At 47.9% G+C, this 16,263-nt stretch overlaps 1 protein-coding gene across 13 annotated transcripts in view; it reads left to right on the forward strand.

Annotated features, from left to right (window-relative positions):
• The window catches only part of LOC140424010 (girdin-like), a 695,300-nt gene that overhangs the window by 304,234 nt on the left and 374,803 nt on the right, over positions 1–16,263 (forward strand). For all 13 annotated transcript variants that reach the window (XM_072507832.1, XM_072507831.1, XM_072507835.1 and 10 more), the window contains 2 exons: positions 9,483–9,667; positions 15,542–15,679. In XM_072507832.1, the coding sequence (XP_072363933.1) occupies positions 9,483–9,667; positions 15,542–15,679 (323 nt within the window). The remainder of the gene's footprint in view (positions 1–9,482; positions 9,668–15,541; positions 15,680–16,263) is intronic.

Raw genomic sequence — 16,263 nt, forward strand, 5'->3', positions numbered from 1 at the left:
ACTGGTCCAGGACAGGTAAGAGGCCGGCGGCGGCCAAGGTGCTTAGGGGGTTTATGGACCAGATGGGAGGAGTGGACCCATGGAGGTTTGCCAGGCCAGGGGCCAGGAAATTTTCCTTTTTTTCCCACATCCATAAAGCCTACTCCCAGATCGATTTCTTCATTATGAGTAGGGCACTAATCCCGAGAGTGGAGGGCACAGAATATTCGGCCACAGCTATCTCAGATCATGCCCCGCATTGGGTGGAGCTGGAGTTGGGGGAGGAGAGGGACCAGCGCACGCTGTGGCGCCTCGATGTGGGACTGTTGGCGGATGAGGAGGTGAGCGGGCAGATCCGGGGTGCATTGAAAGATATTTAGAGGCTATCGACAATGGGGAATTGCAGGTGGGGATGGTCTGGGAGGCGCTGAAGGTGGAGGTCAGGGGAGAGCTAATCGCCACTAGGGCCCATAAGGAGAGAAAGGAGAGGGGAGAGATTAGTGGGGGAGATATTAAGGGTGGATAGGAGGTATGCAGAGGTCCCCGAGGAGGGATTACTCGAGGAGCGACGAAGCCTCCAGGCCGAATTAGTCCTGTTGACGACCAGGAAGGCAGAGGTGCAGTAGAGGAAAGCGCAAAGGGCGGTGTACGAATATGGGGAGAAGGCGAGCCGGATGTTGGCACATCAACTTCGGAAGCGCGAGGCAGCGAGGGAGATTGGGGGAGTTAGGGATAGAGCGGGGAAACATGGTGCGGAGGGAATAAATGGGTTATTCAGGGACTTTTATGAGGAGCTGTATAGGTTTGAGCCCCCGACGGGGGGGTGGGGGGATGCGCCGATTTTGGGATCGGCTGAGGTTCCCGAGGGTGGAGGAGGGGCACTGATTGGGCTGGAGGAGCTGGTTAAAGGGTTGGGGAGCATGCAGGCAGGGAAGGCCCCGGGGCCGGATGGGTTCTCTGTGGAATTCTATCGGAATTACATGGAGCTGTTGGGCCCACTACTAGTGAGGACTTTCAATGAGGCGAGGGTGGGGGGGGGGGGCCTGCCCCCAACAATGTCCAGGGCGCTGACCTCGCTGATCCTGAAGGGGGACAAGGACCCATTACAGTGTGGGTTGTACAGGCCGATCTCGCTCCTCGAAGTCGACGCAAAGTTGTTGGTGAAGGTGCTGGCTACCAGAATTGAGGACTGTGTCCCGGGGGTGATTCACGAGGACCAGACGGGATTTGTGAGAGGTAGGCAGTTGAACACCAATGTGCGGAGGCTCCTCAACGTAATTATGATGCCTGCAGTGGAGGGGGAAGTGGAGGTAGTGGCAGCTGTGGACGATGAGAAGGCCTTCGATAGGGTGGAGTGGGAGTATCTTTGGGAAGTGCTGAGGAGGTTTGGGTTTGGGGAGGGGTTCATCAGTTGGGTTAGGCTACTTTATGAAGCTCCGGTGGCGAGTGTGGCCACGAACCGGCGGAGGTCATAATACTTTCGGCTGTACCGGGGGAATGAGGCAGGGGTGTCCCCTATCCCCCTTGTTCGCATTGGCAATTGAGCCTTTGGCCATGGCACTGAGGGAGTCCAGGAACTGGAGGGGACTGGTTCGGCGGGGCGGGGGGGGGGGGGGGGGGGGGGGGAGGGAGAGGAACACTGGGTGTCGCTGCATGCCGATGACCTGTTATTGTATGTGGCGGACCCAGTGGAGGGGATGCCGGAGGTTATGCGGATCCTCAAGGAGTTCGGGGACTTTTCCGGATATAAGCTTAACGTAGGGAAGAGTGAGCTCTTTGTGATACACCCAGGGGACCAGGGAAGGGAGATAGACGCGCTTCCGCTGAAGAGGGTGGAAAGGAGCTTTCGGTACCTGGGGATCCAGGTGGCTCGGAGTTGGGGGGGGCCCTGCATAAGCTCAATTTGACACGGCTGGTGGAGCAGTTGGAGGAGTTTAAAAGGCGGGATGTGTTGCCACTATCGTTGGTGGGTAGGGTGCAGTCGGTGAAAATGACTGTCCTTCCGAGGTTCCTCTTTATGTTCCAGTGCCTTCCCATCCTGATCCCTAAGGCCTTTTTTAAACGGGTCAGCAGGAGCATCATGGGATTCATGTGGGCGAATAAGACCCCGAGGGTAAAAAAGGTGTTTCGGGAGCGGAGTAGGGACAGGGTTAGCGTTACCTAATCTGTGTGGGTACTACTGGGCTGCCAATGTGGCGATGATCTGTAAGTGGGTAATGAAGGGGGAGGAGGTGAGGTGGCGTGGAAGAGGCTGGAGATGGCATACTGTGTGGGCACGAGTCTGAGAGCGTTGGTGACTGCCCAGCTGCCGCTCCCGCCGACAAGGTACCTAAACTGTGTGGGTACTACTGGGCTGCCAATGTGGCGATGATCTGTAAGTGGGTAATGGAGGGGGAGGAGGTGGCGTGGAAGAGGCTGGAGATGGCGTACTGTGTGGGCACGAGTCTGAGAGCGTTGGTGACTGCCCAGCTGCTGCTCCCGCCGACAAGGTACACCACGGGTCCGGTGGTGACGGCGACTCTGAAAATTTGGAGGCAGTGGAGGTACCACGGGTGAGGTAGAGGCCTCTGTTTGGTCCCCGATCTGAGAGAACTATCAGTTCGTCCCAGGGAGAATGGATGGGGGGTTTCTGAGCTGGCATCAGGCAGGAATTAAAAGAATGGAGGACCGGTTTATAGACGGGACGTTTGCGAGTCTTGGGGCGCTGGAGGAGAAATTTGGGCTGCCCCCTGGAAACGCCTTCAGGTACATGCAGGTGAGGGCGTTCGTGAGACGGCAGGTGAGGGAATTTCCGCTGCTTCCAGCACGTAAGATTCAAGATAGGGTGCTCTCTGGGGTCTGGGTTGGAGAAGGCAAGGTCTCGGCGGTCTATCAGGAGATGCAGGAAGAGGAGGAGATGTCGGTGGAGGAGCTTGAGAGTAAATGAGAGGAGGAGCTTGGGGAGGAGATAGATGAGGGTCTGTGGGCTGATGCCCTGGGTAGGGTTAATTCTTCCTCTTGCGCCAGGCTTCGCCTGATACAATTTAAGGTTTTTCTCAGAGTGCATATGACAGGGGCAAGGTTGAGTAGGTTCTTTGGGGTAGAGGACAGGTGTGAGGTGCTCGGGGAACCCAGCAAACCACGGCCATATGTTCTGGACGTGCCCGGCGCTGGATGGGTTTTGGAGGGGCTTTGCGAGAACTGTGTCTAAGGTGGTGAACACCCGGGTCAAACCGAGCTGGGGGTTAGCATTATTTGGGGTATCGGACAAGCCGGGAGTGCAGGAGGCGAAAGAAGCCGGTATTCCGGCCTTTGCGTCCCTGGTAGCCCGGCGGAGGATTCTGCTACAGTGGAAGGATGTGAAGCCCCCAAGCATAGAAGCCTGGACATGGCAGGGTTCATTACATTGGATAGGGTGAAGTGTGCCTTGCGAAGGTCTGTGCAAGGGTTCTTCAGGTGGTGGCAACCGTTCCTCGACTTTCTCGCGGAACGTTAGGAGGTGGTCAGCAGCAGCAGCAACCTGCGGGGGGGGGGGGGGGGGGTGGTTTCGGGTATGTGTTTATTATTGTTTCATGGGGGGGGTTTGTACATTGGGGGAATTTGTGATATAAGTGTACGATGCTGATCTGTGTGTTTTATGCTTTTCTTTTTTCTGTAAGGTGGCAGGGGTTGAAAATTGGCTAAAATTGAATAAAAATATTTTTAAAAAGAAAAAGTAGAAGCGGAGCTCAGTTGTTTGGAGTCCCTGGGTATTATCGGGCCCATCCGTTTCAACGACTGGGCAGCGCCAGTTATACTGGTAATGAAGCCAGATGCCACGGTTCGTTTGTGCGGCGACTATAAATTTACAGTGAAGCCGGCTTCCCGGCTTGACCGATATCCAATGCCTCACGTAGAAGATCTCTACGTGAAGCTTGCAAGCGGACTCTCATTCACGAAATTGGATATGAGTCACACCTACCTGCAGCTGGTTTTGGACGCTGCCTCCCGGCCAATTGTAACTATCAATACACACTGGCCTGTATGAGTATACACGGTTGCCCTTTGGAGTGCCCTCTGCCTGCGCTATTTTTCAACACATCATGGAGAGAATCCGGAGAGATTTACCACGTGTCGCTTTTTACTTGGACGACATTGTTATCACGGGAACGTCGGAGCAGGAACATTCGGATAATTTGGAGGCTGTCCTTAAACGCTTCTCAGAGGCTGTAGTCCGTTTACGTTGTACCAAGTGTGTCTTTCAGGCAAAGGAAGTGATCTACCTAGCTAGGTTATCGGGTGGACCACGAGGTTTTGCACCCCGTCGCGGAGAATGCGCGTGCAATTCAACTGGCCCCCTCCCCGACTGATGCTTCGCATCTTCGTTCTTTTCTTGGCCTTGTAAACTATTACGGGAAGTTTCTCCCCAATCTGCCTACCACGCTGGCCCCGTTGCACCTTCTGTTGAATAGAAATCATGCCTGGGTTTGGGGTCAGCCGCAAGAAACCGCATTTCGGCGGGTGAAGAAACAATTGTCGTCATACGGGTTACTAACCCACTATGATTCTGCAAAGCCTTTGTTCATCACGTGTGATGCATCCCCTACGGTATTGGGGCCGTCCTGCCCCAGAAAATAGAGAATTGAACTGAGTGACCGATAGCTTTCGCCTCCTGCACGTTGACTGTCACGGAAGAGAAGTATGCGCAGATTGAAAAGGAGGCCTTGGCGGTGGTCTATATGTTTATGGCCGCCACTTCACTATCGTGACCGATCATAAGCCACTGCTTGGACTTTTCAAAGAGGATAATCCCATTTCGCCCATTGCTTCCGTGCGGATCCAGTGCTGGGCTTTGCTGTTCGCTGTCTGCAAGTATTCTTCAGAGCATAAACCAGGGACCCAAATAGCGAATGCCAATGCACTGAGCCGATTGCCTTTGTCGACCAACCCCATGTAGACTCCTTTCACAGGTCAAGTGGTTGCAATCCTCATTTTAATGGACTCTTTGCCTATCACGACATCGCGGATCCATGAGTGGACCCAGACAGATCCGGTCATATCGAAGGCTCGGCACATAGTTCTGTATGGTGGGCAGCATAGATGGTTCCCAGGCAAGTTGCGGGCATTTTCCTCCAAGCTGTCAGGATTTAGTGTGGAAGACGGTATCCTCTTGTGGGGACCCGTGTGGTCGTCGCGGATAAAGGGCAGGAGCTGATACTAAAGGACTCCACAATGGTCATCCGGGCGTGACCAAAATGAAGATGTTGGCCCGGAGTTAAGTCTGGTGGCCAGGCCTCAATGCCGACATCGGGAAGATGGCCCAACACTGCTCCGTTTGCCAAGAGGATCAGAAGCTTCCGTCGGCCACGTTTCTGCATCACTGGGAATGATCAGGATGGCCTTCGGCGCGCTTGCATGCGGATTTTGCCGGCCCTTTTCAAGGATCCATGTTCCTTTTATTGATCGATGCCCAATTGAAATGGCTGGAGGTGCATAGGATGGGGATGCATAATGTCCCGTGCAACAATCAAGAAGATGCATTTGTCTTTAAGCACGCGTGGCCTTCCCGAGGTGCTCGTCACGGACAAAGGCACTCCTTTCGCAAGGGAGGAATTTGCGGGGTTCATGAAAATGAACGGTATATGACATATTCACACTGCTCCGTACACCCAGCTTCTAATGGGTTGGCAGAGCGCGCAGTGCAAACTGATCCTCAAGAAACAGTCTTCTGGGTCCACGGACGCTAGACTGGCTCGTTTTTGTTTTCTTATAGGACCACTCCACATGCGGTGACTGGGGTAGTTCCCGCGGATTCCTTATGGGCCGCAGACTTTGTCCCTGCCTCAGCATGGTTTTCCCGGACATTGGCGCAAAAGTATGCTGCCGTGATCTCTGTATGTAGTAATACATGATCAGACTATGTTAAGCAAATACAGGCAATTGAACACTAGATGGCCACACTATCAGGACCTATACGGAACTGGCTCGGTCATAGAAGGCAGAGAGTAGCAATGGAAGGCTGCTTCTCTAATTGGAGGACTGTGACGAGTGGTGTTCCGCACGGATCAGCGCTGGGACCTTTGCTGTTTGTACTATATATAAATGATTTGGAGGAAAATGTAACTGGTCTGATTAGTAAGTTTGCGGATGACACAAAGGTTGGTGGAATTGCGGATCGCGATGAGGACTGTCAGAGGATACAGCAGGATTTAGATCGTTTGGAGACTTGGGCGGAGAGATGGCAGATGGCGTTTAATCCGGACAAATGTGAGGTAATGCATTTTGGAAGGTCTAATGCAGGTAGGGAATATACAGTGAATGGTAGAACCCTCAAGAGTATTGAAAGTCAAAGAGATCTAGGAGTACAGGTCCACAGGTCACTGAAAGGGGCAACACAGGTGGAGAAGGTAGTCAAGAAGGCATACGGCATGCTTGCCTTAATTGCCGGGACATTGAGTATAAGAATTGGCAAGTCATGTTGCAGCTGCATAGAACCTTAGTTAGGCCACACTTGGAGTATAGTGTTCAATTCTGGTCGCCACACTACCAGAAGGATGTGGAGGCTTTAGAGAGGGTGCAGAAGAGATTTACCGGGATGTTGCCTGGTATGGAGGGCATTAGCTATGAGGAGAGGTTGAATAAACCCTGTTTGTTCTCACTGGAACGACGGAGGTTGAGGGGCGACCTGATCGAGATCTACAAAATTATGAGGGGCATAGACAGGATGGATAGTTAAGAGACTTTTTCCCAGGGTACAAGGGTCAATTACTAGGGGGCATAGGTTCAAGGTGCGAGGGACAAGGTTTAGAGGAGATGTATGAGGCAAGTTTTTTTTTGTTTTTTACACAAGGTAGTGGGTGCCTGGAGGAAGCAGGGACGATGGTGACGTTTAAGGGGCATCTTGACAAATACATGAATAGGATGGGAATGGAGGGATACGGACCCGGGAAGTGTAGAAGATTTTAGTTTAGATGGGCAGCATGGTCGGCGCAGGCTTGGAGGGCCGAAGGGCCTATTCCTGTGCTGTAGTTTCCTTTGTTCTTTGTATATAAATGTTTTCTTACTCTTTCCTCTAGAGTGTGTGTCAGGATTGCAGAGAGAACAGAAGTGAGAAAGCTAGAGAGAAGTTGTTAGTTATCAGAGTATTGTATCATATGATTTAATAAATTTATTCTACAGTTTGTTTTACTAGTTCAGTATTCAGTAAAAAGAACTCATGAATTTATTTTATATTACTCAATAAATTACTTTTTCATCACTGGAAGACTACGGCTACATTTCAACAACTCTGCTAGATAAAAAGAGTAATATAGATATTACACATCGTAATGTAACATACGCCAAACTCAGGAACGGCAGGGTCATGGCCCTTCTCAGCATCGGCCGATCTGACAGTTTGCGCCTGGTGACTTGGTGTTTGTTCAGAATTGTGTTGGTGGTGCCAAGTGGGTCCCCGGCGTTATCTTTCGCCGAATGGGCCCGATCTCTTACCAGGTGCAAGCCCAGGGTCGTATTCAACACAAGCATTTAGACCACGTTCGTTCTAGAAGGCCACCTCTTCCACAGATTCCCCACCCCCGGAGATCACTTCTCGAACCGTAGTGCCAACCGGATTCGGACACAATGGGGTTTCATCCTTGCGATCTTCCTCTGGCGTCGCACTCACAGCCTGCCAGGGTCGTTGCAGAGCCCCGTGGAGATACAGATGCCGAGATGACGGAGGTTATGGACTCCAACTTTGAGATGGACACATGGGACGCCTCCGAGGGGGGAGTTGTCGGTCCCACAGATGGACAGCCATTCGCTGCCTTGTTACGCCCCATGCGAATGATGTCTGACCTGTAGGGCAGAACGGTAGCATAAGTGGATAGCACTGTGGCTTCACAGCGCCAGAGTCCCACGTTCGATTCCCCCCTGGGTCACTGTCTGTGCGGAGTCTGCACGTTCTCCCCGTGTCTGCGTGGGTTTCCTCCGGGTACTCCGGTTTGCTCCTAGAGTCCATAGACGTGCAGGTTAGGTGGATTGCCCATGATAAATTGTCCTTAGTGTCCAAAAAGGTTAGAAGGGGTTATTGGGTTATGCGAAAAGGGTGGAAGTGAGGGCTTAAGTGGGTCGGTGCAGACTCGATGGGCCAAATTGCCTCCTTCTGCACTGTATGTTCTCTATGCAGGAAAACGAGTCCGGCGCCCTCTTTCACCAGGGTCTTCAGTGGATTCATCGGATTTTGAGGGGGGGCGGGGGGAGTGATGTTACAACCTGCCTGAATACTATTGATTCAGGATTATTGGGTATCCCGAGTATGAACTCCCTCAATGAGAAGCTCAGAGAAATCATTAGAGGTTTCACCTGCAAAAATCAAACTGGCCAGTGTAGTGCCAGCTGGAGGAGTGAAGCAGTGGGGAAATACTACTACTGCTGTATATATTTGGGGCAGCACGGTAGCATAGTGGTTAGCACAATTGCTTCACAGCTCCAGGGTCCCAAGTTCGATTCCCGGCTGGGTCACTGTCTGTGCGGAGTCTGCACGTTCTCCCCGTGTGTGCGTGGGTTTCCTCTGGGTGCTCCGGTTTCCTCCCACAGTCCAAAGATGTGCAGGTTAGGTGGATTGGCCATGCTAAATTGCCCTTCGTGTTGGTTGAGTGGGGTTACTGGGTTATGGGGCTAGGGTGGTGTGGGCTTGAGTAGGGTGCTCTTTCCAAGAGCCGGAGCAGACTCGATGGGCTGAATGGCCTCCTTCTGCACTGTAAATTCTATGATTCTATGTAATTGTAAATAAAGTTATTTCTTTTGACTCTACAAACTCGTTCTGGATTCTTCGTGGCCCTCACAAAACCCACCTAACCTTTTGACACTTGGGGGCAATTTAGCATGGCCAATCCACCTAACCTGCACATCTTTGGACTGTGGGAGGAAACTGGAGCACCCGGAAGAAACCCACGCAGACACTGGCAGTACGTGCAAACTCCACACAGTCACCTGAGATCAGAAGCGAACTCATGTCCCTGATGCTGTGAAGCAGCAGTGCTAACCACTGTGCCACTGTGCTGCCGTTATGATAGGACATATATCAGACCAGTGATTCCCTTGTTCCCAATTTTAACTACATGATTACGGGAAAACAACAGGGAGGTAGAAAAATAAAACTTAAAAGGGTTACCGCTGGACTGCACTTGCACAATTCCTAGTGCTTGGATTTAGAATTGAAGCAAGTTTCCTGTCAATCGCTCCTTTCTGCCAAGGATAGAGGTACTCATTTTGGATAAGTAAAGGATAAAACATATTTTGCCTGATACTTAGATTATTTATGTGATATTCAGCTACACTGCAATATCTCATAAGTTTCAATATTAATGGCCCAAATGTTTTTTAGTTTATATGACTGATACAGATTTCTAGTACATCAAATTTTATTAGCTAAATTAGATTACGAAGTCAGAAAATTACTGTTCTGTGGCTGTAAACACTATTGTTAATTCTTCATTGATATGTTAATGAATCATGTTAATGAATTATTCAGCCTGATTTTGCTTTTAATTTTTTTGCAGGGTCACACAAGTCTCTGGGCCAGGAAGTGAATGAGTTGACCTCTAGTCGTTTGCTTAAAATGGAGAAAGAAAACCAGGCTCTGATGAAAACTGTGGATGAACTTCATAGTGTCATGGATTCTACAGATGGCAGTAACTTTAAGATCTTGGAGCTAGGAAAGGAAAACCAGAGACTTAAAAAAAAGGTGTCAATAATTGTCTTGTCAAATGTGTTATAATTGTACAGAGTGATAATGCACAAAGAACAGTAGAGTACAGCTGACTTGGAGCCATTTCCATCCCGAGACAATTAAACTCTCACGCATCAACACACTGTCATACTTACCTGTCTAACCCTGCAGCCTCTTCCTGACACTCCGCCCAATACCCACTAACTCACTGCTGTGTTTCCTGAAAATGTCCAAAAAAGAAAATATTATCAGGCTGATTAAAAAGCTACATCAAGGACAAACTAAAAAAAACTGCACTTCTAACATTGTCCTCTTGTGAGTCCTCTACTGTTGCTAAATTATCAGACTGCCTATCTGCATGAACAGAAATTCCTCCAATTAAATATTTGGAAGGCTGAACCATTGTTTTCTGCCTTCTATCAATTCCATCCCTCTGGCAGCACCTGAGATTGAGCCAATCTGTTTGCAACCTAGGTGTTACAGGGGCTGGTTTAGCACAGTGGGCTAAACAGCCGACTTGTAAAGCAGAACAAGGCCAATAGCACAGGTTCAATTCCTGTACCAGCCTCCTCGAACAGGCACCGGAATGAGGCGACTGGGGTTTTTCACAATAACTTCATTTGAAGCCTACTTGTTACAATAAGCGATTTTCATTTAATTTCACATTGGATCCCATGATGAGCCCCCAAACTCACATTTGTGCAAACACTAAAGGCCACTTATTTCTAACTCTGTACATTTGCCCGGTTTCAGCTCATCATCTGCTGAAGCTCTCATTCAGGTCTTCGTTATCTCTAACCTCAACTTCACAAGTAGTTTACTCCCAACATGCACCTGGGTGATTTCCCACAGTCAATCATCCGTAAACATGAAGTCATCCAAAACTCTGCTGCCAATAGCATAACTTGCAGCAAGTCCTGTTCCACCATTACCCCTATGCTTGCTGACCTGCATTACCTCCTGGCCAAGCAGATTTTTGACTTTAAAATTTTCGTCCTTGTTTTGAAATCCCTCGAAGGCCTGTATCCTCCATTTATTTATGTAATTTCCTCTATCTTCATAAGCCTGTCGGATTTTTGCGTTCCTCCACCATTGATGTCTATGCCGATAGTTGGCTAGACTTCATGCTCTGAAATTCCCTCCCTCCACCTCTCCATTCCCTACACCGCTCAACACCTCTCTACCTTACTTTCCTCCTTTAAACACTCCTTAAACTCTAAATTTGACCAAGCTTTTTGTAGTCTGATCTAATATCTCAGCATGTGGTTTGGTGTCATACTTTTGTTTTATAATGCTTGTGAAGTCCGTTAGGATGCTTCTTTGCCTTTTAAAGGCACTATTAAAAGTATATATTTTTGTTAACTTAAACTTAAACTAGCCATTTGAATGTCTATCGCCTGAACCTCTATGATATTAACCATGTCGGGGACCAAAACTGAACACTATTCTACAATATAGGTCAGCAAGCATGGGCGTGATGGCGGATCAGGACTTTCTGTGAGTTGAGGCATAGGCAGCAGAGTTTTGAATTACCTCATGTTTATAGAGGGTTGAATGTGTGAAACCAGCCAGGGTTGTGCTGGGTGATAATCGGGCATGAATGAGGACTTGAGCAGCAAATGAGCTGAGACGGACAAAGTTAGAGGTAGAAATAGGTGGCCATAATGATGGTGCAAATATGAGGTTGGAGGGTCAATTTGGGATTAAATGTGACATCAAGGTTGCAAACAGATGGGCTTAATCTGACCAAGGGCCTGTTCATGAAAGTTTCAGATTTCTTCTTTCATACTTAATTGATTGAACAATACATTTTAACACCCCACTTTGTCTCTCAGTAGCTCATGATATTGGTCATGGACCTTTTGACATAACCCTCAATCTTCGGCATGCAAGTCTTGCAAAGTGCAAAGGAGTTGAATTGCACCTAACAAAATGCATTACATAACATTCATCTTTATTAAAAGCCATCTGCCGGACATGAGTCTCATTATTCCCCATTATATCTTGATCTCATTTTTAATAGAACAGTACAGCACAGTACAGGCCCTTCAGCCCACGATGTTGTGCCGACCATTTATCCTAATCTAAAATCAACCTAACCGACAGCCCTTCAATTTACTGCTGTCCATGTGTCTGTCTAAGAGTCGCTTAAATGTCCCAATGACTCTGACTCCACCACCTCTGCTGGCAGTGCATTCCACACACCCACTCTCTGTATAAAGGACCTACCTCTGAAATCTCCCCTATACCTTCCTCCAATCACCTTAAAATTATGCCCCCTCTTGACAGCCATTTCCACCCTGGGGAAAAGTCTCTGGCTATCCACTCTATCCATGCCTCTCATCACCTTGTACACCTCCATCAAGTCACCTCTCTGCCTTCTTCGCTCCAGTGAAAAAGCCCTAGCTCCCTCAACCTTTCTTCATAAGACATGCCCTCCAGTCCAGGCAGCATCCTGGTAAATCTCCTCTGTACCCTCTCCAAAGCATCCACGTCCTTCCCACAATAAGGCGACCAGAACTGGACACAATATTGCAAGTGTGGTCTAACTAGATTTTTATAAAGCTGCAGCAAAACTTTGCGGCTCTTGAACTCAATCCCCCTGTAAATGAAAGCCAACACACCATACGCCTTCTTAACAACCCTATCAACCTGGGTGGCAACTTTGAGGGATCTATGTACTGGACCCCAAGATCCCTCTGTTCCTCCACACTTCCAAGAATCCTGCCTTTAACCCTGTATTCAGCATTCAAATTCGACCTTCCAAAATGAATCACTTCACATTTATCAAGGTTGAACTCCATCTGCCACTTCTCAGCCCAGCTCTGCATCCTGTCAATGTCCTGCTGTAACCTGCAACAACCCTCAACACGATCTACAACTCCCCCAAGCTTCGTGCCATCGGCAAACTTACTAACCCACCCTTCCACTTCCTCATCCAAGTCATTTATAAAAACCACAAAGAGCAGAGGTCCCAGAACAGATCCTTGCGGGACACCACTGGCCACCGACCTCCAGGCGGAATACTTTCCATCCACTACCACTCGCTGACTTTCGGCCAGCCAATTCTGTATCCCATGCCCCTAACTTTCTGAATGAGCCTACCATGGGAACCTTATCAAATGCCTTGCCAAAATCCATACACACCGCATCCATTGCCCAACCTTCATCAATGAGTCTTGTCACATCCTCAAAGAATTCAATGAGGCTTGTGAAGTATGACCTGCCCCTCACAAAGCCATGCTGACAATCTTTGATCAAACTATGTTTTTCTAAATAATCATAAATCCTATCTCTCAGAATCCTTTCCAATATTTTTCTGACCACAGACGTAAGACTGGTGGGTCTGTAATTCCCAGGGATTTCCCTACTCCCTTTCTTGAACAGGGGAGCAACATTCGTCTCCCTCCAATCATCCGGTACTACTCCAGTGGAGAGTGAGGACGCAAAGATCATCGCCAACGGCGCAGCAATCTCCTCCCTCGCTTCCCGTAATACCCTTGGATATATCCCGTCAGGCCCAGGGGACTTATCTATCCTGATGCTTTTCAAAATTTCCAGCCCATCCTCCTTAATAACAACCTGTTCGAGTCTATTAACTGTTCTCATGAGCAACAAGGTCCCTCTCTCTAGTGAATACTGAAGCAAAGTATTCATTTTGGGCCTCCCCCATCTCCTCAGACTCCAGGCACAAGTTTCCTCCACTATCTCTGATTGGCCCTAGTCTCACTCTGATCATCCTCTTATTTCTCACAAGTGTAGAACGCCTTGGGGTTTTCCCTGATCCTTCCTGCCAGGGCTTTTTCATGCCCTCTTCTAGCTCTCCTCAGTCCATTTTGAGTTCCTTCCTGGCTACCTTGTAACCCTCTAGAGCCGAGTCAGATCCTTGCTTCCTCAACCTTACATAAACTTCCTTCTTCCTCTTGACTAGAAGCTCCACTTCTCTTGTCATCCAAGGCTCCTTCACCTTACTATTCCTTCCTCATCTCAGTGGGACAAAACAATTCGGCACTCGCAGCAAGTGCTCCTTAAACAATCCCCACATTACTGTTGTGCATTTCCCCAAGAACAATTGTTCCCACTTTATGCTCCTCAGCTCCTGTCTAATAGCAGTATAATTTCCCCTCCCCCAAATAAATACCTTCCCATACTGTGTGTTGCTATCCCTCTCCATGACTATGGTAAAGGAGTTGTGGTCACTGTCACTGAAATGCTCTCCCACCGACACATCTGACACCTGGCCTGGTTCGTTGCTTAGCACCAAGTCCAATATGGCCTCTCCCCTAGTCAGCCTATCTTCATATTGAGTCAGGAATCCTTCCTGTACACACCTGACAAAATCTGTTCCATCCAAACCATTTGCACTAAGGAGGTTCCAGTCAATATTAGGGAAGATGAAGTCACCCATGACAATAACTCTGTTACTTCTGCACTTTTCCAAGATCTGCCACCCAATCTGTTCCTCTATCTCTCTGCTGCTATTGGGGGCGGTCTATAGAAAACTCCCAATAAAGTGACTGCTCCTTTCTTGTTTCTAACTTCCACCCATCCATACTCAGTAGACAAACCCTCCTCAACTACCTCCTTTTCGGCAGCTGTGGTGCACTCCCTAATTAACAGTGCCATTCCCCATCCTCTTTTACCCCCTCCCTATTCTGAAAAATCTAAACCCCGGAACATCTAACAACCATTCTTGCCCCTGTGAAATCCATGTCTCCGTAATGGCCACAACATCGTAGTTGCAAGCACTGATCCATGCTCTAAGTTCATCTCCCTTATTCCTAAAGTAACGGACATACTTTAACCCATTCCACTGAGTGCAACGTTGCCCTATCAACTGTCTATCCTTCCTCACAGACTTGCTGCATACTATTTCTGCCTGTTCAACAGCTACCCTATCCTCTGACCCATAGCTCTGGTTCCCACCCCCCTGCCAAACTAGTTTAAACCCTTGCAAAGAGCTCTTGCAAACCTCCCACCCAGGATATTGGTGCCCCTCCAGTTTAGGTGCAATCCGTCCTTCATGTACAGGTTCCACCTTCCCCAGAAGATATCCCAATGATCCACATATCTGAAGCCGTCCCTCCTGCACCAGCCCTGTAGCCACGTGTTCAGCTGCACTGGCTCTCTGTTCCTTGCCTCACTTGCACGTGGCACCGGTAGCAATCCTGATCACTACTCTGCTTGTCCTGACCTTTAGCTTCCAACCTAACTCCCTAAAATCGCTTTTTAGATTCTCATCCCTTTTCATAGCTATATCGTTGGTGCCTATGTGCCCCACAACCTCTGGTTGTTCACCTCCCCCTTAAGCTTTTAATGTTAAGCTTTTACACATGTACATATCCTCAAAGTGGATCAAGCTGTGAGGAAGTAACCTGAATCGAGATTTCAGTTGACTTGACAAACTGACATAACTTTAAGTTTTATTAATTACTATTTGAAACTCAAGCTTAGTTATAATCTTGAGATTTTTCTTCCCCTCCACTTCAGTTTTAATTACATTCCTTTATATGGCAACAACAGTTGTCTATGCTAATATATAATAAGATGAGCCATTTATTTTCATTTTGTTCGTTGATCTAGCCCGTTGACTCCCATGATATGCACAATATGCAATGCAACATTTAGTTGGAACTTGGTAATTAGATTTAATTGTGTTGGCTTGATAAAAGTCAAAGGGACAAAACTGCTTTCTGTAAGGCCGAAGAAAATTTGTTGAGTTTCCTGTTGCCTAGCAGCTTATTGTCTACAAACAAAATAGTCAAATTCCTTACTAATTTTGGTTTAATTAATATTTAATTAAGTTCATTGCAGCACTATAACTTTGTCACTTTTTTTTTCATTTTGTCGGACTGTGGAATTGCATCTCTTAAGTTCTTTCTGTTTTAGATGGAGAGGCTCCAGGGAGAGATCAGCAATGAAAAACAAAGTATGCAAAATGTTGAAAGCCTCAGCAATGACCTTCTAAAAGAGAAGTCCCAACTTGAAAAAACTATCGAAACCATTCGCGAAAATACTGAGGGACAAGTAAGAACAAAAGATTAAATACTTTCCGACAAACTTGTTTCTTCATTTCTAGGCCAAGCTATATTGTGGTAACTTCATATTCGAATTAACAGATTAAGTCGCAGATTTGGGTGCAGGATGAGCTTCAAAGACAACATAAACTGGATAACTGATCTTGTACCTTGTTAAATTGTGCTTCAGACTACAGTCGGTGTTTCCTAGAACTTTAATCTCCAGGTAACATCAGTTCCATGACATCACATCTCAATAATCCCTGCTTAGGTAATTTGGACATTCTGAATTCTCCCTTTGTGTACCCGAATAGGCGCCGGAATGTGGCGACTAGGGGCTTTTCACAGTAACTTCATTGCAGTGTTAATGTAAGCCTTGTGACAGCAAAGATTATTATTATGAAGTTCAGTTGAAATACTAATGATAGTTAAATAAAACAACATGAGTTTTTCAGAGACAAACTGGTGGCTAGCAAAGTCCCTTTTGTATGCTGTGCATGAACTGTTCATTTGAGTTTTTTATTTGTTCATGGGATATGAATGTATAATAATAATCTTTATTTGTGTCACAAGTAGGCTTACATTAACCGTGCA

The sequence above is a fragment of the Scyliorhinus torazame genome, chromosome 1, assembly GCF_047496885.1.
Source record: "Scyliorhinus torazame isolate Kashiwa2021f chromosome 1, sScyTor2.1, whole genome shotgun sequence".
Taxonomy (NCBI): domain Eukaryota; kingdom Metazoa; phylum Chordata; class Chondrichthyes; order Carcharhiniformes; family Scyliorhinidae; genus Scyliorhinus; species Scyliorhinus torazame.